This window comes from Apis mellifera, linkage group LG1 (genome assembly GCF_003254395.2).
Source record: "Apis mellifera strain DH4 linkage group LG1, Amel_HAv3.1, whole genome shotgun sequence".
Classification (NCBI taxonomy): domain Eukaryota; kingdom Metazoa; phylum Arthropoda; class Insecta; order Hymenoptera; family Apidae; genus Apis; species Apis mellifera.
The window spans coordinates 1,025,762-1,050,679 of record NC_037638.1 but is presented as its reverse complement, the minus strand read 5'-3'; the positions used below and the strand labels follow the sequence as shown (position 1 = coordinate 1,050,679).

General features: G+C 22.1%; 4 protein-coding genes, 1 long non-coding RNA gene and 1 other non-coding gene across 8 annotated transcripts; 3 read left to right on the top strand and 3 right to left on the bottom strand.

The window, feature by feature from the left end:
• The first annotated feature begins 252 nt into the window (after positions 1–252).
• Positions 253–6,493, top strand: LOC113219404 (putative leucine-rich repeat-containing protein DDB_G0290503). Its single transcript, XM_026446258.1, has 8 exons — positions 253–279; positions 665–751; positions 897–969; positions 1,126–1,456; positions 1,533–1,810; positions 1,917–2,027; positions 2,267–6,354; positions 6,485–6,493. The coding sequence occupies exons 1-8, from the start codon at positions 253–255 to the stop codon at positions 6,491–6,493; spliced, it is 5,004 nt and encodes a 1,667-aa protein (XP_026302043.1).
• A 65-nt stretch (positions 6,494–6,558) lies between these two features.
• LOC113219417 lies at positions 6,559–7,277 on the top strand. The gene has a single exon (XM_026446333.1). It carries the CDS (start codon positions 6,841–6,843, stop codon positions 7,219–7,221), a length of 381 nt encoding a protein of 126 aa, XP_026302118.1. The 5' UTR covers positions 6,559–6,840; the 3' UTR covers positions 7,222–7,277.
• Positions 7,278–9,723: 2,446 nt separating this feature from the next.
• TRNAK-CUU lies at positions 9,724–9,796 on the bottom strand. The gene has a single exon. It is a non-coding gene; the product is annotated as a tRNA-Lys (tRNA).
• Positions 9,797–10,362: 566 nt separating this feature from the next.
• On the top strand, positions 10,363–15,131 carry LOC551646 (myb-like protein X). Its single transcript, XM_026446257.1, has 7 exons — positions 10,363–10,517; positions 10,758–11,076; positions 11,157–11,431; positions 11,517–11,627; positions 11,815–14,168; positions 14,850–15,032; positions 15,126–15,131. Exons 1-7 carry the CDS (start codon positions 10,478–10,480, stop codon positions 15,129–15,131), a joined length of 3,288 nt encoding a protein of 1,095 aa, XP_026302042.1. The 5' UTR covers positions 10,363–10,477.
• A 298-nt stretch (positions 15,132–15,429) lies between these two features.
• Positions 15,430–20,097, bottom strand: LOC410766 (RNA exonuclease 5). 3 transcript variants are annotated; one of them, XM_006557354.2, is made up of 11 exons: positions 19,872–20,091; positions 19,267–19,485; positions 18,735–18,910; positions 18,492–18,670; positions 18,169–18,415; positions 17,910–18,108; positions 17,601–17,826; positions 17,370–17,514; positions 17,057–17,307; positions 16,574–16,967; positions 15,430–16,500 (listed from the first exon to the last, which is right to left on the bottom strand). In XM_006557354.2, the coding sequence occupies exons 3-11, from the start codon at positions 18,861–18,863 to the stop codon at positions 16,207–16,209; spliced, it is 2,064 nt and encodes a 687-aa protein (XP_006557417.1). In that variant the 5' UTR covers positions 18,864–18,910; positions 19,267–19,485; positions 19,872–20,091; the 3' UTR covers positions 15,430–16,206. The 3 variants fall into 3 exon arrangements, with proteins under 3 accessions (XP_006557417.1, XP_026302117.1, XP_006557418.1); XM_026446332.1 differs by lacking the exon at positions 19,872–20,091 and having other exon boundaries at positions 19,267–19,752; XM_006557355.2 differs by lacking the exons at positions 18,735–18,910; positions 19,267–19,485 and having other exon boundaries at positions 19,872–20,097.
• Positions 20,098–24,367: 4,270 nt separating this feature from the next.
• LOC107966044 lies at positions 24,368–24,903 on the bottom strand. Its single transcript, XR_001706436.2, has 2 exons — positions 24,568–24,903; positions 24,368–24,474 (listed from the first exon to the last, which is right to left on the bottom strand). It is a non-coding gene; the product is annotated as an uncharacterized LOC107966044 (long non-coding RNA).
• Positions 24,904–24,918: the final 15 nt, after the last annotated feature.

Below are 24,918 nucleotides of genomic sequence, written 5' to 3'. Positions count from 1 at the left end.
TTTTCTCGAGTAATTTTTCGAGTAAAAATTTAAAAAATCAAATATTTCTAATTTATTTTGATTGTCAAAATATTTCATAAGTTGTTCAAAATTGTTTACGATTAAATATTATAACAGAAAAACTCCAAGACGTCATTCTATTGTCGAAAATTGTGATAACAAAAATATTATTCCGCTTGAGATATGAATCCTAAATCGTAGAAAAAATAAATATTTTATCTTTCTTTTTAGTATTGTTATTATTATACCAAAATGGCCCTGATAAGCTTTAATGTACAGGTATATATATTGTACATTATGATAATATTTATGATTATATATACAAATTTAATATTGTACGTTTATTTAATTTATAAAAACAATATTATATAATTGATATCAATAATATTTATAGTAAAAATAAAATATGAAATATCATAATATTAATTTTAAAAGTAAATTTAAAATCATTTCTATTTTCTAATTATACATTTTATTTAATTATTAATTCATTTATTGGTTTATTTCTCTTATTTTGGAATAATTGGAAAATAATTCATAAAAATTGAAAATTTTATTATCAAAATTAAATTTAGTTTTTTATTTATTTATTTATTTTTACGCAATATTAATTCTTAAACACACGAAAAATGTTTTTTAAAAAAGATTTTTAACGGTCTTTTAGAAAGAATTGAAATGTCGCCAAATTTTAGCGCTTGGTGTCTCTGAATGCTCTGGATGTTCCGCGCGCAATGTAGTAAAAGGTCGTTCAGCAAGTCGTCAATTTAAATTCATTTGTTGTAACACGTGTCAGTGAATAGTTGTATACTTATTGAGTATTGTCATTATTTATGTAAATATTTTTAAACTAATATTTTAATAATAAAAAATGTTACGAGAATCAGTTGAAGAAATAGCCGGAAAGCCTGGTTTGTACTTTTCATTTTTTGGGTTTCTATGCGCACGCGGTTCACTTCGCTGAATATAACGGTCGATTCAGCATTGAATATCATATTCTTATCAATTTTATAACGTGTTTTTATATAAATTTTTAATTTAGAACTTCTTTGAATATATAATTAACATTTTTTTAAAAATTTGACTGTATCATTTTATTTCTTTCTATTTTTTTTTTTAAATTTTTAGATGGCAAAAATCGTATCCACACTGAGACAATATCAGTTGATTCACCACTTCGTAGAAGTTCGCGAATTAAGCAAAACCTTAAACAAAATGAATTTTCACCTGAATCGTCTCTAAGCGACGCTAATAATATACAAACTTCAAGGAGTCCAAGACGACGTTTAATTACCATGGACAATACGGTTTCTATTGAAAATCAAAGAAATTTACGTTCTAGGACAAATTCTGTATCTTCAGATATTAGCGAAGTCCTAGAAACAGGTATTGGTACACCAACAAGAAAAACTAAAAATAATACTTCTAATGATAATAAAATGATAGGTAGTCGAAGAAGGTATGTATAATAACCAAAAATTTATATATAATTAAAACTTTGTTTCATCTATCATTATTTATTATTATTTTTTTAGTAAACGCCTTGTAAGAGCTGGATCAGAAGCGAATTCACCACCATCAGCAACAAGAAACACACGTAATACAAGAGCTAGTTCTATGGGACCTGAAGCTACATCTGATAAGCTAACAGAAAAACGAAACAATGAATTAATAAGTACATCTATGAGAACAAGAAGACGATCTTCCTTAATATTTTCAGAAGTAACTACAGAAGAAAAAGGAATATCTATGAAAATTCCTAGGGTAACATTAAATCGTACATTACCTGATATTAATGAAAGTACACAATCAGGTATTTTTAGATCTTATATTTATTAAAATATACTTAAATTCTAAAAATTCTAATTTTATAATATCATAAAATTTTTAAATATTTTTGTAATATTAAATTTTTTTAGACTCAAAAAATTCTCTCAAACCTATAGAAGAAGATGATTCATTGTCATTTTCTAAAAACAAATGTGATACAAGTCATAATAATATATGTGAAAAACATTTAGATAATGATGGTAAGTTCAATTTATTTTTATTCTCTATAATCTATGATAAATGATTATTATTCTAGTTCTATTAATTATACAATTAAATTGCAATTTATCATAATATTTTTTCCATTTTTTATATAATAATATAAAATAATAATAAAATGCTTAACAAAAAGTTATAACAAAAAGGTTTTATTAATAATATTTTATTAATAAAAATTAACATAAAAACTAACAGATATTTGTATTTACATTTACTACAGTTAAGATAACACAACACAATGCTCCAGAAAATTCTTCTTCAAATAAATTTGAAGATGTTGAGAAGAATTTAATTATGGATAATAAAAAAATACCAGATAATAGTAAAAATGTAGAATTAGAAAATAACAAAACATTATCTCCAGATATTACAATAAAAGAAAAATCAAGTAAATCTCAAATACTTTCACAAAATGAAAACGAAAATATATCCATGAAATCAGAACTTGAGAATTTAAATGATATTTTAGAAAAACATGAAGATCATAGTAATAAAAAGATTCTTACAACAAATATTGTTATTGATTTACAAAATATGAATACACAAGAAAGTCCACGATCTAGTTTAATCTCAAATAATTCAAATGAAGATAAATGTGAATCTCCTTGTGTTAAAATAAATTTAACACCAAAACATTGTTCTAAAAAATTATCAGATGTGTCAAATGATAATGATAATGTTTCTGTAAAGAAAATTGAAAGTGACATCGATTCAACTAATAATTTATCAGTTAAAACTATGGATATTTCAATAAATCAGGAAAGTAATTCTGATAATATGCAAAAATTAATTATAAGTCCAGAAACAGAGCCAGACAATGATAAACCATATGATGAAAATTCAGATAAAAATCTTTCTATACATATAAATGATAATAAAGAAGACATAAATATACGAAATAATAGTGAATCTATAGAAATTAATTCTAAATTAAATAAAGAATCGGAAGAAATTGATAATATGAATATCAAAATGGATATTTCAAATGAAAAAGAAAGCATGAATGAGGATGATTTTGAGAAAGATAATACAAGCCAGTGTAAAAATACAAATGACCAACATGAAATTGAAATAAATATTAAAATGGATATTTTAAGCGAAAAGGAAAATACGAATGAAAATGATTCTGAAAAAAATAATACAAATCAATATAAAGATACAAACGATCAATGTAAAATTAAAAATAAAAATAATGAATCAAATACATCGGGCATACACGAAAATGATGAAATAAATTGTACAAAAGAAATTTTATCACCTAAATTAAATGATAGAGAATTATCAAATTCAATAGATGTGAAATTAACTTCAGATATTCATAACTCCGATAAATCAAAACATGAAGATACGAATTATTTACAAAAAATAAATGAAATGAATAATTCATCTTCTAATTTATCTAATCATTCTTCTAATCTATCGAAATCTTTTAATACTGACGTGAGTTCAAATGATTTAATTGTAACCAATATAAAAGATAATGTAATTAATTTGAATGAAAATAGTTATCCTGTTACAGAATCTACTGATTTAATTCAAGTAGTATCTGAAAAAGAAGGACATTTAGAAAAAGATTCTATATTAGATAATTCTACTGATTCTTTGATGTTGAAAAAACAATTACAAATAAACGAATTACAATCAAATGAAAAATATTCAGATATTAATAAATCAATATCCAAAGACTATCAAGAAAAGATTAAAATTGGTGATAATAATTCTGATACAAATATGACAAATTTATTTCAAGACATTCCAGCTACCGAATGGAAAGAAAAAAATAATGAATATGATAAAAATTCTGAACAATTGTCAACTGAAAAATTGGAAAATCAGATAGAAAGTGATTATGATCTTATTTTAGTTGATAAAGAGGCATATTCATCTGCAGAAAAACTAAAAAGAGAAAAAGAAATATTTGATTATGATTCAGATGATACTATTATATTAAAAATACAAAGAGATTCCATGAAAACAGAAAATGATACAGAAATATTAATGAATATATCAGAAAATAAATGTAAATTAAATGATAGTAAAAATAAATCTTCTACTAACAATAAACGAAAAAGTATAAAAGATAAAAATAAAGAAAAAAAAGAAGTAAAAAGTGATATAGAAGATACAGAAGAAGATGTAAAATTACAAAGTTTAGAGATATCAGATCGAAAATCATTGAGAGATAAAACAAGAAAAAAATTGAAAAAAAATTATTCAAAAACAGCTAATGTTTTATCCGACTCTGAAAGAAGTAAAGATATTTCTGATTCAGATGACACACAAAAAAAATTCATGAACATACCTAAATATTTATTTGCCGAAACCAGCAATAGTGAGAACAATGATAGTGAATCTAATAATAGTATAGATTCTGATATACAGAAGGAATATAATTTTCACGGTAAAAACATTTCGAAGTTTTCCGATGATGATATACCAGGAGATGAATGTAGAGCATCAGAAACAGAATCATCAGATCCAGATGATAATGGATCAGATATGGCAGACTTTATAGTTGATGATGATGAAGTTGAAGAAGAAGAAAGTGAAAGTGAAGAGGAAGAAAATGAAGAAATTGAAAACAAAGAGAAAGAGAATGAAGAAAATGAAAGTGAAGAGAAAGAAAATGAAGAAATTGAAATTGAAGAAAAGGAAGATGAAGAAAGTGAAAGTGAAGAAAAAGAAGATCAAGAAATTGAAATGGAAGAAAAAGAAGACGAAGAAAGTGAAGAGCAAGAAGATGAAAAAATTGAAATTGAAAAAAAGGAATATGAGGAAAGTGAAAATGAAGAGAAAGAAAATGAAGAAATTGAAATTGAAGAAAAGGAAGATGAAGAAAATGAAAGTGAAGAAAAAGAAGATCAAGAAATTGAAATTGAAGAAAAAGAAGACGGAGAAAGTGAAGAGAAAGAAAATGAAGAAATTGAAATTGAAGAAAAGCAAGACAAAAAATATGAAGAGGAGAAAGATGAAGAAATTGATGTTCAGCTGCATATTGAAGAGAATGTTAAAAAAAGTAAGAAAAAAAGCAAAGATAAAAAGCGAGATCAAAATGTTGAAAAATCATTAAATGGATCTCAAATAATATTTAATAAAAAAATAAAAGATCTTGATGTCAAAATCGATAATTCAAATGTAAAAGAAAATATCAATGAATCAATGGTATATAGTACTCCTAAAATTAATTTATCTGACAAAGAAAAATTTAATATTAAAACTTATGATGTTCAGAAAAATTTGTCTCTTGACGAGGAAAAAAGTAAAGATATGACGCTAAAGAAAAAATCAAAAAAATTAAAAAGCAATGAAAGTCTTGCACATAGAAGTCTTCCATCTGAATTAATTGAATTTGTAACAGAAACAAATCTGTCAAGGCCAATGTCATCTAAAGTATTAGGATTAAATAAAACAACATTAGTTTTGGGAAGCGATACACCTACAACAAGATATTTGAAGAAAGATAAATTAAATGAAAGTGCACCAATACTGAAATCAGATACCATGTTCAAAGAATTAACGAATACTATTAGTAGTAGTAAGGAAAACGATCAAATTGAAAAAGAAAATGAAGACGACAATGAAAAAAACAAAAAAATATCTAAAGAAATAGATGATTCATTAAAAAAGAAATTATTTAATGTAGCAAATAATATATTAGAAAATGATCGTAGAAAAAAACGGAAAAAACAGAAACAATCAACAATACAAGAAACAATTGATCCTATACTATTTGAAAGTGATTTTCAATTGAATAAAAATGCAGATATGGTAAAGAAAACAAAACAAATTGTTCCTTTTATTAATACTAATGATGATAATGATGATAATGAAATAGGAAAAGTAGATAAGATAAAAAAGAAGAAAAAAAAAATGTATGAAAATAATGTTCAAATGGAACATCAAATGTTTGAAAACATTCTTGAAGGAAAACCAGATAGTCTTGATAAAAATATACATAATGAAGTAAAAAAGAAAAAGAAAAAAGAAAAAATAATTGAAGATGTTTCAAATTTGATAAATACAAATGAAAAAACTAACATAGTAAAAAAAAAGAAGAAAGTTTCAGATTTTTCACTATCTGATAACATGTCAAATGAGCAATTATGTAAAAAAAAAAAGAAAAAAGAAACATGTAATACTGACATACAAATAAAAGAGAAGATATTTGAAAATATCCAATCTGAAAATTATGATGAAAAAATATATAATGAAATAAAAAAGAAAAAGAAAAAAGAAAATACAATTGAAAATGTTTCAAATTTAACAAATATAAATGAGGAAACTAACATAACGAAAAAGAAAAAAAAGGTTTTAGATATTCTATTAAATAATAATATTTCAAATGAGCAATTATCTAAAAAAAATAAGAAAAAGAAAGGATATGATGCTGATGTACAATTAAAACAAATATTTGGAAACACTATTGAAATAAAAGCAGAAAGTTTAGATGGAAAAATATACTCTAAAGAAAAAGAAAAAAGAAAGAAGAAAAGAGAAAATACAAATGAAAACGTTTTAAATCCATTAAATATAAATAAAAATACTAAAATAATAAAGAAGAAAAAAATATCAGACATTTTACCGAATAATAATATTTTAAATGAGCAATTATCTAAGAAAAAGAAGAAACAGAAAACATATGATATTAATGTACAAACGAGAAAGCCAATATTGGAAAACGTTATCGAAACAATATCAGAAAGTCATGATGAAAAAATATATAATAAACTAAAAAAGAAAAAAAAAATAGAAAGCGCAGTTAACGATATTTCAAATATTACAGATATAAAAGGAATGACTAAAATAAAACAGAAAAAACTCTCAGATATGTTGAATAATGCTTCAAATGAACAATTATTAATTAAAGAAAAAAAAAGAAAACAAAAATTATTAAAAGATGTTATTTCTCAAGAAGAAATTTTAGAGAAAATACCACAGAAAAAACAAAAATTATTAGAAAATGCTTTAACATATAACATGATACAAAAAAGAAAATATTTAGAAACTCATGAATCTAATGCTAATAAAAAAAGAAAAATACTTGTAGAACAAGATTTTAGTTTACCAAGTAATTCTGGAAGTACAACTCATTTTGATGTCGCTGATATTCAAAAAATTAAAAAGAAAAAAAAAGTTTCATTTCGAAATAAAATCTTAGGTAGAAATTTTCGATAATTTGGTTATTTACTGAAGTATTTAAAAAAACAAAAGGCAAAGTTTTTTGTTAATTACATATTTCATTAAATTCATTGCATGGATTCATAAAATAATATAATAATTTTTTTTATAAATTTTAAAATATTATCTTTTAAATTAGTATAATTAAGAAAATAATTTGTTTTTATTACTTATAAAAATGATAGAAATATATAACATATCATGTGTTAATTTCATAATTAATGTAACTGTTTATCTTTCTAAAATCATTTTATTTTTAATCATTTTATTTTAACGCTTATATATCTATTTTCATTATGATTTCATAAAATTAAAAATAAAAGTCATTTTATCTATGTTTTTGACGATTATTAGTCTATTATTAATTGTATATAGATGTTTGCAATTATGTGTAATTTATTATTCATATGAAATAATGTAAATTTTGTAACATAAAGTATGCCCGTTAAATATAATACAAGCGTATTTAGTTTTTGCTTATTTTATTACAATCGATTCATTATCGTAAATCAAATTGTGATAAGTAAAACGATATGGATGATCGTTTTTTTTTTTTTATAAATTCTAATTTTATTATGTTTATTATAATATTTTTTTCAAATATAGTATAATATATAGTGTTTATATAAAAAGAATTAATTTAATAAAAAAATAATTAAAATCGATGTAATTAAATTTAACATTCTTCGTACGATATATTTCTATATTTCAATTTAATGGTATAGTTAAAATTATAGTTATATATGTGTAGTTATTAATTATTTATAGTTAATAGTTATAGTTAATTATTTTTTATTATTATTAATAATTATATGTATTAATATTAACGTAAATATATATTATATATATTCATCCATATTGTACTATAATATTATCCAATGATAGAAAAAATATTAGAAACAAAACTGAAATTCTTCATTAATTTTATATGTTTTAAATTAAATTATTGTTTGATAAATATTGCTGAACTATCAAAAAAAGCTTTTATTGAAGATTAAATTATTTTTATACATATACAAAATAATATTATTGATATATTCAGAGAAAAATGTGTTACATAAGCTAAATAATATATTCATTAAAAATAATGAAGATTAAGATAAGTTAATGTTTTTAATTTTTTAAATTCTTATTTAAATTAATTATTTAAATATGATATTTAGATATGATATAATATATTTTGACCTTATCATTTTAATTATTGTCAATGCAATTCAAAATAAGATTATAACAACGTGTAACAATGATTGAGATTGAAACTAATTTTCGATATATAAATAAATAAGAAATGGAACAAATATTCTGTTATTGAATATCTGATAAATATATGAAATTAGATTCATTTTAATTTTTGAAATAAATATGTTTAATTGATATTCTATATTTCATGATTATGCATTTAAAAGTAAGTAGACAAAAAGGACAAATAATGGGAAAAAGATAAAAATAAAAGTTATATGATCAAGACCATCTTCCGAATCTTGCAAATAAGATGTAGAAACCAAGAAGAACAAATAGTAAAAAAAAGAACATAAATAGAATAAAAATTGATTGTTAGAACTATCTTTATTTTTACAAAAAAGATTATTTGAACAGATATCACTCAAGAGATGGCGTTAATCCTTAATTCCTATCTTGCATTTGAAAAAATGTTTTCAATGTTCAAGCATTGATGATGAATCTTATCTTATCTCTATTTTTTAATTTTTTTTTTTTTTGTTTATATATTAATTTCATTTACAATTTTTTAGAAATGTGGTTGTAATTTTTTTTTATCTTCATCCTTTTATTTTTCTATTCGTCTTCTTTGTCTATTTGTATATATCTATTGCATATCTTAGTCTAATTTTTATCATGAATGTATTATTATATTCTATTGTTCATATATATATATATATAATAAATAAAACATCATGTATATATAATATATACATAATATTTTCATTTTATATATAAAGGTAATGTATAAATCTTGAGTAAAAAAAACAATATTATTAGCAATTCTTTTTAAATGAGAATTATTTTTTGAAATCTTAATTATATGTATTATTATATTGCATAAAAATATATAAAACTATTTCTATTTATAAGAGAAAATATTCAATTTACATATTTTTATAAAATTTATAATTAAGATAATTTTAAAAAATTTTTTATCTGTTATCATTTATGTTGAAAAAATGAAAACATCAAAAATTGAAATATTTTTAATATTGTTTTAATATATCTTTTGAAATATTTCAAGAATTAGAAGGACTAGAAAAAATATTTCTTTATTTAATTAATTCATATAGAAATGAAAAAAAATTAAAAAACTATCATTATGCGTTGCTTCAACATTTGTAAACAATCTAATTTCATTCAAACCTATAATAATCTTGAATATATTGTATTCTATGTATATTTAATTATATATGCTTTAATTATTATATTAACTTCATTTGATATAAAGTTTTCTCATTAAAATTTTTTTTATCCGCAAATATAAAGAAAAAAAATCGCCCAACGTGGGGCTCGAACCCACGACCCTGAGATTAAGAGTCTCATGCTCTACCGACTGAGCTAGCCGGGCTCTTTGTATATAGAAAACTCAATATTAAATTTTTTGTCAAAATATATTTTTTTTATGAAAATTATATATTTTATTTATTAAATACATAAAAATAAATATATTTTAATGTAATATACAATATATTAATATAAATATATAATATTATTGCAAATATTACATATAAATGAAATTTTATTTACAAAATTATTTATTATTATTTTCAAATATTGCTTTCAAACAAATCATATGTGAATTTATAATTTTAAAATTAAACCAATATTTTTTCATCTTCTGATTGTTCATTTTACTCAATAAATTTTTATTAATTTTTTAATTTATTTTTCAATTTATTTATTATAATTTTGAAAATAATTACGAAATAATTTATGCAAAATTATAGCAAAGTTATTTTTTTTATAACGCATTATGAATTTTTATTTTTTCACATAATATTAATTTTTAAATTAAATTATACAAAATTATATTTATTTATATATTCTTTTAAAGAAAATTCTTTTTAATGATTTTTTGGAAATAAATTAAATGCCGCTAAATTTCGTCGCTTGATGTCTCTGAATGTTTATTCCACAATATAGTAAAAATGTATAAGTCGTTAATTTAAATTCATTTGTTATAACACGTGTTAGTGAAACTATTTATTAAGTTATTGTTAATTTTTATACAAATTTTTAATAACAAAAAATGCCACGAAAATCAATTAATGAAATGGTTACAAAGCATGGTTCGTATTTTTTCATTTATATACATACGATATATTCAATATACATTATTTCATTATATACATACGATTTATTCAATTGCTGAATTAACGGTCGATTTGAAGAACAATTATATTTTTATCAATTATGAAATATGATTTGATGTAAATTTTTATTTTAAATCTTTTTCAAACACATAATTAATATTTTTTAAAATTTATTCCATTATTTCATTTTTTAAAATTTTTCTTTTAAATTTTTAGATGACAAGACTCGTGGTCTTATTGAAACAGTATCACTTCATTCACCACTTCGTAGAAGTTCAAGAATTAAACAAAACCTTAAAAAAAATGATTCTTCACCTGAATTGTCTCTAAATGATGTTAATAATATACAAATTCCAAGACAACAAATAACTACTATTGACAATATTATTTCTATTGAAAATCAAAGAAAGTTACGTTCTAGAACAAATATTATATCATCAGATATTATTAAAGTCCTAGAAACAGATATTAGTACACCAATAAAGAAAACTAGAAATAATCCTAATAATAATAAAATGACAGATAGTCGAAGAAGGTATATGTAATAATGAATTATATGTACAATGTAAATTTTGTTTTTTTCATTTATTCACTATTATTTTTTATTTTTTTTAGTAAACATTTTTTAAAAATTGAATCAGAAACAAATTCACCATCAGTAAAAAACGCATATAATATAAGAGCTAGTTCTGTGGAACTTGAAACTACATCTGATAAATTAACAGAAAAACAAAACAATGAATTAATAAAAACATCTATTAAAACAAAAAGGCAATCTTTATTAATACCTTCAGAAATAATTGTTACAGAAGAGAAAGAAGAATTAATGAAACCTTCTAGAATAACTTTAAATCGTACATTATCCGATATTAATGAAAATATACAATCAGGTATACCATATTTAAAAATTTTACAAATATTAAAATATATTTAAATCTTAGAAATTCTAATCTTGCAATATCATATCAAATTTAGATTCAAAAAGTTCTTTTAAATCTATACAAAAAAATGAACCATTGTCACTCCCAATAAATAAATGTGATCCAAGTAATAAGAGTATATGTGAAGAACATTTAAATAACATTGGTAAGTTTAATTCATTCTTATATATGAGAAATTTATCAAAATTGGATATTTATGTTATTCTAATGAGGTATCTTATTCTAATAGAGGTTAATTATAATTAATAAATGAAGCCAACATAATTAATTTAATTAAAAGATTAATAATAAGATTAATAATAAAATTTAATTAAATCATATTTTTATTACAGATACTCTCACTGATTTTGTTGAAGAAGTACTTGACACAAAAAAACAGCCAGAGGAAGAATCTGTGCAAAATGAATCCAATGATTCAATAATATTAATAAAACAATATACGAACGAATTAAAATCTGAAAAAAAATATTCAAATAATAAAACAATAACTAAAGAATATCAAGAAAAATTTGAAGTTGATGATGATTCTAATACAAATTTATTTCAAGACATTTCAGTTATTGAATGGAAAGAGAAAAACAATGAAACTGATAAAAATTCTTTAAATTTGTTAAATGAAAAAAATGAAAAGGAGAGTGAATGTGATCTTGTTTTAGTTGATAAAGAGGCATGGTTATCTGCGGAAAAACTGAAAAAAAATAAGAAAAAAACATTTGATTATGATTCAGATGATACTATTGTATTAAAAGTACAAAGAGATTCCATGAAAGCAGAAAATGATACAGATATAATGATGGATATGTCAGAAGATACATGTAAATTAAATAGTAGTAAAAATAAATCTTCTACTAGCAATAAACAACAAACTATGAAAAATAAAAATAAAGAAAAAAAAGAAGTAAAAAGTGATATGGAAGATACAGAAGAAGATATAAAATTACAAAGTATAGAGATAACAGATCGAAAATCATTGAGAGATAAAACAAGAAAAAAATTGAAAAAAAATTATTCAAAAACAGCTAATGTTTTATCCGATTCTGAAAGAAATAAAGATATTTCTGACTCAGATGACACACAAAAAAAATTCATGAATATACCTAAATTTTTATTTGCCGAAACCAGCGATAGTGAGAACAATGATAGTGAATCTAATAATAGTATAGATTCTGATATTCAGAAGGAATATAATTTTCACGGTAAAAACATTTCGAAGTTTTCCGATGATGATATACCAGGAGATGAATGTAGAGCATCAGAGACAGAATTATCAGATCTAGATGATAATGGATCAGATATGGCAGATTTTATAGCTGATGATGATGAAATTGAAGAAGAAGAAGAAGAAGAAAGTGAAAGTGAAGAGGAAGAAAATGAAGAAATTGAAAACAAAGAGAAGGAGAATGAAGAAAATGAAAGTGAAGAGAAAGAAAATGAAGAAATTGAAATTGAAGAAAAGGAAGATGAAGAAAGTGAAAGTGAAGAAAAAGAAGATCAAGAAATTGAAATTGAAGAAAAAGAAGATGGAGAAAGTGAAGAGAAAGAAGATGATGAGAAAGAAGAAATTGAAATTGAAGAAAAGCAAGACAAAAAACATGAAGAGGAGAAAAATGAAGAAATTGATGTTGAACTAGATATTAAAGAGAATGTTAAAAAAAGTAAGAAAAAGGACAAAGATAAAAAGCGAGATCAGAATATTGAAAAATCATTAAATGGATCTCAAATAATATTTAATAAAAAAATAAAAGATCTTGATGTCAAAATCGATAATTCAAATGCAAAAGAAAATATCAATGAATCAATGGTATATAGTACTCCTAAAATTAATTTATCTGATAAAGAAAAATTTAATATTAAAACTTATATTCAGAAAAATTTGTCTCTTGATGAGGAAAAAAGTAAAGATATAACGCTAAAGAAAAAATCAAAAAAATTAAAAAGCAATGAAAGTCTTGCACATAGAAGTCTTCCATCTGAATTAATTGAATTTGTAACAGAAACAAATCTGTCAAGGCCAATGTCATCTAAAGTATTAGGATTAAACAAAACAACATTAATTTTGGGAAGCGACACACCTACAACAAGATATTTGAAGAAAGATAAATTAAATGAAAGTGCACCAATACTGAAATCAGATATCATGTTCAAAGAATTAACGAATACTAATAGTAGTAAGGAAAACGATCAAATTGAAAAAGAAAATGAAAACGACAATGAAAAAAACAAAAAAATATCTAAAGAAGTAGATGATTCTTTAGAAAAAAAATCACTTAATGTTATGGATAATATATTAGAAAAAGATCTTCAAAAAATGAAAAAAAAACGAAAGCAATCAACAATAAAGGAAATAATTGATCCTATATTATTTGAAAATGATTTTCAATTGAATAAACTTGATACAAAAATAGTAAAGAAAACTGAACATTTTGTTCCTTTTATTAATACTGGTGATAATGAGACAAAAAAAGTAGATAAGATAAAAAAAAAGAAAAAGAAAACACATGATATTAATGTACAAATGAAAGAAGAAGTAATTATTGAAGATATTATTGAAAATAAATCGAAAAATCTTGATGAAGAAATACTTAATGAAGTAAATAAAAAAAAGAAAAAAAAAAATATACTTGAAAACATTTCAGATTCATCAAATATAAATAAAGAAAATAATATAATAAAGAAAAAGGAACAAGTGTTAGACATTTTACCGAATAATAATATTTTAAATGTGCAATTATCTAAGAAAAATAAGAAGAAAAAAATACATGATACTGATATAATAAAAGAAGAAATATTTAAAGATATTGTTGAAACAAAATCAAAAAATCTTGATAAAGATAAAGAAATAAGGAAAAAGAAAAAAGTAGAAAATATTTCTAATTTATCAAATATAGATAAAGACATTAATATAATAAATGAAGAAGAAAAAGTTTCATATATTTCGTCGAATAAAAATGTTTTAAATGAACAATTATTTAAGAAAAATAAAAAAAAGAAAAATGTTATTGATGTACAAATGAAAGAAGAAATATTCGGAAATATTACTGAAACAAATTTAGAAAATCATGATAAAAAAATACGTAACAAAGAAAAAAGAAAAAAGGAAGAAAAAAACACAATTAAAGATATTTCAAATCTTACAAATTCTATAATTGAAAAAACTAAAGTAATGAAACATAAAAAAGACTCAGATGGTTTATCAAATAATAATATTTCAAGTGAATTGTTATCTAAAGCAAAGAAAAGAAAACAAAAGTTATTAAAAGACATTGCTTTACAAGACAAAGAAGAATTACTTGAAAAAATATCACAAAAAAAGCAAAAATTATTATTAAAAAATACTTCAATGTCTAATACAATACAAAAACGAAAGCAATCAGAAACCTATCCAGAATCCAAACCTAAAAAAAGAAAGATATTTGTAGAACAGGATTTTAGTTTACCAAGTAATTCTGGAAGTACTACTGATTTTGATGTCATTGATATACAAAAGATTAGACACAAAAAAAATATTTCATTTCGAGATAGAATGCTTGCTAAAAATCCAAGACAATCTGTATCTATGTACATGAAATATTTAAAAAAACAGAAAATGAAATCTTCTGTTAATAATTTTATGTTTCATTAAATTTATTATATCATTCTTTAGCTGTAGCAATGATATAATTAAACATTTGAAAAAATCATTGTTATTTTTATTCGTAAAATATTGTAAATGCATTGTATTTGATTATGTATTTTCAATTTGACATTTTGACATGAATTTTTTATGCAATTTTTATAGCATTTAGAATATTTTCTTTTAAATATTTGAATTTTTTTCTTTAAATTATAGAATGATTAAGATATTTTTAACCATATAGAGGATGTTCTATATAAAGTGAACTTCCTATATATTCTAATGCTCACATTTTTTTTTTATTATATTTTTATCAATTTAAAACTAAAAATCATTTTAATATCATTATATTAATTATTTATTATTAAATCCTGATGCATACATATGACATAACATCAATATGATAATATTGTGCAATTTGGCAAATTTATATTGATGTATAATATATAATGATGTAATGCATATGATCATATGAATCTATTATAAAAACATAACATATTTTTGCATTATGAATCCGTAATTTTACTTGTCTATTATCATACTTATTGTTCATAAATTGTGATATTTGCAATTACGTAATTTATCATTAATATGAAATAATGTACATCTTGTAATATAAAGTATAATTGTTAAAATATGATATAAATGTTTAACTTTTTTTACTTTATTATAATCGACATATAATAAATTAAATTGTAGTAAATAAAACAATATGGATAATATTTTTTTATTTCTAAATCCTATCTTTATTATTTTTCTCATATTATTAAATCCGTAAAAATAATTAGTTTTTAAATATTTAATAAAAAATAATTATAATCTAATTAAATTTAACATAAAGAAATAATTTAATTAGTGTTCACAATTTCATAAACGTGTTCAATAGAACTTATACTTATAAAAATATTATTAAATTTACAAGGAATAAAAAAGTTTATTAATAATACAATATTTGTACATGTCTATAAAATAATAATTATCGAATGCAAATTAATTGTTAAGAGACTTTTTAGTTTTTTGTATATCTCTTTACAATTCATAATATTACTAGAATTATACATCTTTAATAATTTCCTTTTAAATTAATATACAATTGCAGATTTCTTTATTTTCAAGCACCTACTATACAATCTTCAGATATTTCTTTTTTCAAATTCAAAAAACAAGCACCATTTGCTGCGTTATTTTCTCCTGGAAATATAACGCAAGCTAAACCATTCACTGCCATATGTTGCCATAATTTATGTACCCATTTATTTACAGTGCGAAAAGTCTTTTCTATTTGATCATATTTTAATTTCTCTTGATTTATTCTAATATGACACAAAGTAAAGGCATGTTCCATGGCTATCTGTGAAGCTCGAAGTACAGCTTGTTTATCATTATCTGCTATTACAAGACGTACCTATAAATAATAGTAATATATAATATAATAATTACCGATAAATAAAATTTAATCTTAAAGCAAAAAAACATACTTGATCGTTTTCATTGAAATTTTCATCATCCATAATATTGAGAGAACAAGTTAAATATTTAGAATATTCATTCATAACTTCCCCAATACCCACAATGGCAGCAGATTTTTTATCTTTTGTTACATGTTTGAAGATTGACGTAGCATATTTCCGTATTTCAGTTTTAAATGAATGTTGATCATTCGTTCTCTTTTCTGCTTCCATTTTTAATACATTCATATTGCATTGACCAAGTAACACAGCATCTCCATAATCCAAACTATTTGCTAACTTTAATTGTACTAATTTCATAGAAGCCTGTGAATCTTCAGTAGGACAATGACCAGATTTATTTTCTTGTATTCTTTCACCAAGGAATTCTTTTACTAAAGTTTGTAATTTCGTTTTTCTATATCTATAATTGAATATTAAAATATTTACTATAACATATATTTGAAAATATTTTGTATAATAAATTATAATACAAAAACAAAAGAACATTACCTGTCACCAGTAATGTTAAATATTACGGATGTATCGATAATATATGGATGCATCATTTTTAACGTATGAAGGTCAGAATTTAAGCTTTGTCCTACAAGAATTGCATCTGTAGGTAGTAATTTTCGCAATGTTTGTTGAACATCTGATAATGTAGTTGTAACACCATCCAACATATTTTTTGTTATACCGCTGAAGCGTGTGAGATAGTCTGTTATAGGATTATCCGGCTTTACCAGAGTATTATAAATAATCTGCGATAGAATTTAATAGAATTTGTATACCCTCTTTATAATAATTGTAAAATTGAACTTACTTTCATACTTTCATCCACAAGAGATATTCTTGTTAATTCCAATTCTCCAGTAGTCGTTTTACACATTTCACAATCTAAACCAAACATTGGTGATTTTGCATTAACTTCTACATAAACATCTTTTGTCATTATATAATTTTCATACCTAAATATTAGAAAATTATTTATTAAATTTCAATAATTCATAATCAATAATATTCATGATATTCATAATATTTCTATTATTATTACTTTTTTGCTAATTCTCCTTTCAATGGAACAGGATAATTTTCTTCTACCATTTGACATAATGATAAGAGTAATTGTGTACGAGGAAATTTATCTGTAGGAGGTAGTTCAGATCCTGTTTTAAACTTTTCAGCATTCGTTGATAAATTTTCATACATCGGAAAAACAGTCCGTAATAATTTTATTACATCACTGTTACTTTGTAATGCAGCTTCTAATGATCCATATTCTGTGAATAATTTTAAAATATATTATTTATTTGATAATTTTTTATTGTGATATAATAAAATAAATACTTTAAAATGCATATACGTTTAATTAATTTATCGCTTTGTATTCCAGTTATAGGAACAGCTGCAAGATCCTCTATTACTGATCCTCCATATGCTGTAGGTGTTACAATTTCTACACGATGTTCCAATTTTGATGTTATATAAGGAAACATGTTTTCATAAGCCATAAAATGATATAAAGAAAGTCCTTCAACAACAAAGACCACAGTATGTGTGACCTTTTTAAAAATTTGTCAATAAGTAATGATATCTCAAATAATTTTTCAATATATAATTACCTTATTATATTTTTCAAGTTGACACCATCTTGTTGGTACATATGGTGAATGATGACCATGTAATGAATACAACAATAAATGTTGCACATCACTAAGAAAAATAGGAATTCTATTTTCACTTTTAACATTAATACTTAAACTAGCACTTTCACCAACTGCTTTTAATTGAAATCGAGGTATTTTTGTAAGTTGCTTTTTACGTTCTCGTAATTCGTGTTTCAATTTTAAATAGTCATCTCCGCTTAATCTATATTATTAAACAAATGCAATATATATTTTTATATCATATTAATATTAATATAAATATATTATCATTTACAAACCTAGGCTTTTTGTTAGCAAGTGTATCTGACTCTTCAGTACCTTCTATATTTTTCTTTTTAATAGAATGTTCTAGAAATGTTTCTTTCAAATCTTCATCACATGGACGTTTACGTTTGACATTTTCCTCCATGGAAACATCACTGTTGTCTGTATCATTTGACTGATCAGCTTCTGTAGACTGAAATAATATTTATAATATGGAATTACAATAAAAGTAATACGATTTAAATAAATATACTAACAGTTTTTTTAAGAACATGCATTTTAGCTTTTCTATCTTTATCATTTAATTTAGTTATTTCCAGAAGTGCAGCCATTTTCTTTTTCTTTTTTTCTATTCTTTGTAATTGTTTTGTTGTTAAATTCTTCATAATATTTTCTTTTTTTACGTTTTTTGAAAAAAATTAAAGTTAATCACCTATAAAAAATCAAATAAGAATAAACTTGATATAAATTAATAATTTTAATTTTTTTAAAGTTTTATTATATATTTATACTTTATTTTTAAATATAAATATTAATAAAAAAAATTATTAATTTAATTGATATACAAATATGCAAAATCTAAAGGAAAAAAGATTAAAACATAAATTTAAAGATATACATGTTTTTAAAAGAAATTCATATTTTATAAAAAAAAATAAATTAATTATTATAATTATATAATTAACATATAATATGAAGCGTTTATTTATATTTTTTTGATAAGATATATAAATGAGGTTATATATAACATCTAGTTTTGACTAAAAATAGATTTTTAATTACATTTACCTGAAAATTGAAGAAAAGAGAAAAATATTTGTATGTTGAATAATGATAGAGAAATGTTATACATTTCTGTATAAAAAATGTAGAAATGAGGGTTGGATATAACCCTTGACAAATAAATACATTTGTTTATATAAAAATTCAGAAACACAGTTCTTGAATTTCATGTGAAAAAAGTTTACACAATAATCTTTCAATTTGATATTCACTATAAGAATGTACCTATAATAAGTTTTATCGTTTTTCTCCCCATTACTTGGTTACCATCCATTGTTAAATACTAAATGCCACTTGATAAATGGTACAGCATATGTTTTATATTAGTATATAAAATATATATAAAGTGATAGTTCAAAAGTGTCTTTAATTTATTTCAATTTAATAAATAAATCAATGTATATATTTAAGCAAAATAGTGAAATATACATCTTGCCGACTTACATAATTGTGCAATTTTTTAAATTGGTTTACACGAAATGAAAAGCATCGTAAAATGAATTTTCGGATAAAAGAAAATAAAATTACGAATCAATATATTATAAGTAATTTAATTTTTAATATATTTCTAAATAGAAAACTTGTTATAAAAAATAATAAAAACATATTACCATTGTTGATCATATATCATATATAAGGTTATGTTTTTGTTGAATCCTTTCTTCTGAGAAAAATAAAAATTTCTATAAAAGTAACGTATGATAGAAACCAGATTACAGTTTTTTAGTCTCGATTAAATCATAAATAAATATTTTAAACAATATTTAAACTTTTATGTACCATATTTGACAAATATTAAAAGATATGTTATTTTCTTTGCATAACTTGTCGACACTAGAGGTCAGCATTTGACAATTACAATGAAATATTAAAGAATTAAATAGATTGAAAGATTTTCAACGATTTAAATTATTTTAAGATAATATTAAGAAATTATATTATAAAAAAATTGTAGAGATTTATAAATATACATCAATTTTAATATTCATTATGACTTCATTAAAGATAAAAAGGAAATGTGCGTGCGTGCGTGCATGCGTGCGTGCGTGTTATGTGTGTGTGTATGTACATTATTACTCAAAGTATACATTTATACTTACATATGTATTTATTAGTACAAATTCTGTTATAAATACAAATAAAATATAAAATAAATAATAACAATCTTTCTTATAGAATTTTATATTTCTTATTCTGAAATATTAATTATGCAAAAATATTAAATAATATGTCTCTATCATTTAAAATGATAAATTTAAAAATTATATTTAATTCAATTATCAATGCTGATAAAGTCAATTAGTAGAAAAAAAGTATTCTTTTCAATATTTAGATATAAGTTTAATTCTATATTAAAAATTTAAAAGATCAATTAAAATAAAAATTAAAATAAAACTAAAAAAATCGACAAAAAATACAAAAATTGTATTTTTGATTTAGTTTTATTTCAGCATTTAGTTTTGCCATCAGTTTATTAATATATATTTTATATTAATATATAAAATATAATATAAAATAAATATATAAAAAATATATAATATATATAAAATAAATATATAAAGTGATGGTTCAAAATTAAAAAATAATCTTAAATATTTAGAAGATAATAATTAACGAAAACGAATATATTTCTAGATTAATTCACATTAATTCATTTTTGTTATTATTTTACAATTATTATTTTGGACAATTAGTAATGCTATCGATAATTAATTTGATTTCATTAGAAAATATATTTTAAAGAAATATGTTTAATATGTAAAAGAGAACCAGACTAATAAACTTAGTGATTCATGTTAAAATTATCTTTTTTCAATAAGAAGTATCAATGAATAAATATTTATAAAATGATTTGGATACATTTTAGAAAAGAGGAATCATTTCATTTAAAATTCATTGATAAAAGCAAAGCTAAATTGTATCGAAAAAAGAACATTATTTGATTTATACAGGGTTGAAGTTTTAACTTGAATTTAAAGGTATTTAAAGGAATTAAATTTAAGTGAAAATTTGATCAAATATATGGAGAAAAAATATTTTATAATTGCAAATAAATAATATTTATTTTTTAGAATAAATTGTGAAAAAATTATATTTAATTTAAAAATTATATTTTAAATTTCTTATAATTAAAATTTGATAAATGATGAAATATATATAAGAAAAAATCTAGTAAAAGATTGAGATTATAATTTTCATTATTTTTCATGATTAAAGATATTTATTTTTTATTAGAATTCTTAAATAAATTACATTTCATAATAATTTAAGATATTAAATATATTTCTTATTTTTCATAAAATTCTGAATTAATAATTTTGATACAATGATTTTTCAACAAGAAAAAATATTTTTATATATTAAATTACATGATAATGAAAATATGTTTAATTTATTCTCATTTTCAGCAATTTTAAAGTTTTTTATTATTTAAATCAAAATTATTTTAATAATAATAAAAAAATAATTATTTATATAATTATTAATATTTTTCTAAGATAAGCAAGTAATTATTATACCATGCTTTTTGTTTACGATAATGATATCTTCCTGTCTGACCATTTTGGATGCTTCACTACTTACGAAGCTCGGATACAATGAATTCTTTATCATCGAATACAAATCAGCTCACATTGCAAAACATTGGATTTTTAAACCGCAAGCTCATATTGCAAAATATTAGGATTTACAATTGAGAACTCATGTAACAATATATTAAGACATGAAATTATCAGATCGTATTGCAAAATATTATAATTTAGAAGTAGAAACTCGTGTTGTAAAAGGAATTGAGAGTAACATATTAGAAATATATAAAATATTACAATTATATAATATAACAAAAATATAAAATATTATATACAATTAATACAAAGACAAAAATTTAAAATTTATTTTCAAATATTAAAACTTTCGATTATTTATTATCTTAGAAATTAGAAATAATAAATAAAAGAAAATTTCGCTTCAAAATATAATACTACTAATTATATTTTATTTTAATTTAATTCTAATCTAGATTTATTCTATTTATAATAATTGTTATTCTTTACTGTGATTCTCTATAAATTTTAATATTGTCTATCGATAAATTAATTGATAAAAATTATTGTTTTTTTATCGAACATCGTATCGTGAAGATGTAAAAATGTGTATCGATTCTACGCGGACGTTAGAGTCTGGTAAAATTAGGTCAAGGTACAAGATCCCGGGTTTAGAAGTTGTCCAGGGTCGATAGCACCTACAGTGAAGCGGAAGGCAGAAATAGTTCGTCAGAACATAGGGATCTCCCTTAAGCTTTTGACCTTAATACGACATTCTACGTGAATTCGATAGCTTAAAAATGTTGGAGTTTATTTTAAATTGTCTTGAACGAAAAGGAAAAGAGCAACAAGTTGATTCTAATCTCTTGTATTAATATAAAATTATATTGAAAAATAAAATCTATTTATTTAAAATTTATTACATAGATACAGAGAAAAAGTTACATAATTATGTATATAAGTTACATGATTATGTATATAAAAAAATTATTTTATATAAAAAATAATAACAAAACAAATTATTACGTTTTATGAGTAAAGTATACACTCACTTATAATAGAACATGAGTCAATCTTTTTTAAAGAGTATGATTAAAAACATATGTTTCCATAGAGAATTCATATATTACAACATTTCAAAAATAAATTCAATATTTTATAAATGTAAGTTTTATTTATTTATAAAATTAAAAATTGATTAAAGTTTATTAAATAATAAATAGGAAAATAAAAATAATCAATGTTTATCAAATTTTATATAAGTCGAATAAATAATAATATCAATGACAAATTTGTACTTTGCTCTTGTACTTTATATTCTAAAGGAAAATAATGATAGTTATATGGACACATGCTTTCAAATTTATTTAAATAGTGATACGAAAAATAATATTATATATATTATTACTATAATTTAAGATATTCGTAGTTAACAATCTTTTTTTTCTATCTTATTTATAAATCTTCAATAAATTTATTTTCTATATTTATTTTCAATAAATACCTGAACAAATATATAATATGGACAAGAAAGTTAAAAATTCAGTTTAAACTTTCATGGGAAATTATTAAATTCTTCAACTATGCAATACACAGAGTGAATCATAAGGAAGTCTGAGAAGTTGTTCACCTTTATCAATTCCTTTGCATACAAGTATCTGTTCCTTCTCTTCTTTCACTATTCTCCATTTGTATTTTGATGACTGCATATTTCAGGTCATATTTTTTTAATGATATCACACATTACTATTAAGAAACATTTAATTTTACAAAAATAAAACAAAATTCTCTTTTGTTTGTTTATTACATTTTACTTTTTTTTTTTGCTGTTTTTGTTGTTTTTCAATAAAAACAAATAAATACATTTTATACAGCTTTGTATAAAAGCTTAAAAAAAGTTCATAAAATCGTGCATTTTATGAAAACAAACCTATTAACGAAATAACGAAACGCTTTCAACGCAGCTCAAAGTAATTATTGATACATCTTTTTACGATAAGCGTTTCACGTTCCATTGACAAAGGTGCATTGACTCTAATATTACATAGGTGCAATGGCGCAAGGTTAAAGGTCAACAACTCAAGGAATCGATTCAACGCAAATTTCTGCCCCCATTTTTGGTGAAACAATTGATATTAAGAATTAATCTAATCGTTTCATCTATACATCGTTTGCCTAATGAAATTCTAAAGAGTTTGCCATATCAAACGTCACTGTCTCTCGAATCGTTTGAAAAATATTAGGGCAAAAAGATTAAATCAACACTAGAAATTCTATAAATTCTACGAATTCTCTATCTTCGAGAAGTGACTGGCATTTATCTGGGTCATTAACACCTCGAAAAAGAAACAAAGAACTTTTTCTCTTTTGGAGCCCATTCATTAATTTCTATTTTATCTCTTATTACAGTTTTAATCGCTTATTTTATTTAAATTTTTTCTCGAATTTTTATCCTAAAATTCTTTCTACAAAAACAATATTTGACATTATTCATTTAAAAGTAAATGATATAATTACCGAAATCTATCCAATAAATTAGACAGAGCATTTTGTGTCAGTTTTTCCATATATTTTACAAATATTCCATTACTAATAATAAGTTTAAATAATTAATTAGAAGATAAAATCCAGGTTTCTATTGATATCCCGATGTTGTAAAAAAAAGATCTTCCTAAAATTTATTTTGAGGTTAGTTTTTAATTAAGACTTGGCTTTTAGATTCGCAAAATTTACAAACTTCTACAAAACTCTTCGTCAAACTCACAACAATCATCTTTTTTTGTTCGTCTTTTCTTTTCCAAACCAAGAAATAGGGGAAAAAGTTTCTTGAAGAATTTCAAACAGTGTCGAGATTTCGACCGTTCTAATCCTCAATCTCGCACGTTCCAAAGTTCTTTCTTAAAAATTAACCGAGATAAAAGAATTGCCTCTTCGTCGTTCCCCGAGCACGTGGAATGAGAAACAAAAATCTTGAAAACAAACTGATCCGTTACTTTCCATTCTGTGGGACAAAGAATGCAAAGAAAATTTGCATACACATCGGAGGCAAAGGTCGGCGGACACGAAAACCGTGAAATTGTTTATCGGACTATAGCGAAAGGGCAGAGATGCCCGG

What these genes read in the sequence shown, in the direction of transcription:
- LOC113219404 (XM_026446258.1), top strand. Translation starts at nt 253, where the DNA reads ATGGCCCTGATAAGCTTTAATGTACAG. An exon ending in ATGTAGTAAAAGGTCGTTCA is followed by an intron (nt 752 to 896) that starts GCAAGTCGTCAA and finishes TTGAAGAAATAG; the next exon opens with CCGGAAAGCCTGGTTTGTAC. An exon ending in TAATGAAAGTACACAATCAG is followed by an intron (nt 1,811 to 1,916) that starts GTATTTTTAGAT and finishes AAATTTTTTTAG; the next exon opens with ACTCAAAAAATTCTCTCAAA.
- LOC113219417 (XM_026446333.1), top strand. Translation starts at nt 6,841, where the DNA reads ATGACTAAAATAAAACAGAAAAAACTCTCAGATATGTTGAATAATGCT.
- LOC551646 (XM_026446257.1), top strand. Translation starts at nt 10,478, where the DNA reads ATGCCACGAAAATCAATTAATGAAATGGTTACAAAGCATG. An exon ending in AGAACATTTAAATAACATTG is followed by an intron (nt 11,628 to 11,814) that starts GTAAGTTTAATT and finishes TTTTTATTACAG; the next exon opens with ATACTCTCACTGATTTTGTT. An exon ending in TAATAAAGAAAAAGGAACAA is followed by an intron (nt 14,169 to 14,849) that starts GTGTTAGACATT and finishes CAAAAACGAAAG; the next exon opens with CAATCAGAAACCTATCCAGA.
- LOC410766 (XM_006557354.2), bottom strand. Translation starts at nt 18,863, where the DNA reads ATGAAGAATTTAACAACAAAACAATTACAAAGAATAGAAAAAAAGAAA. An exon ending in TGCATGTTCTTAAAAAAACT is followed by an intron (nt 18,671 to 18,734) that starts GTTAGTATATTT and finishes ATATTATTTCAG; the next exon opens with TCTACAGAAGCTGATCAGTC. An exon ending in CTTGCTAACAAAAAGCCTAG is followed by an intron (nt 18,416 to 18,491) that starts GTTTGTAAATGA and finishes TTAATAATATAG; the next exon opens with ATTAAGCGGAGATGACTATT.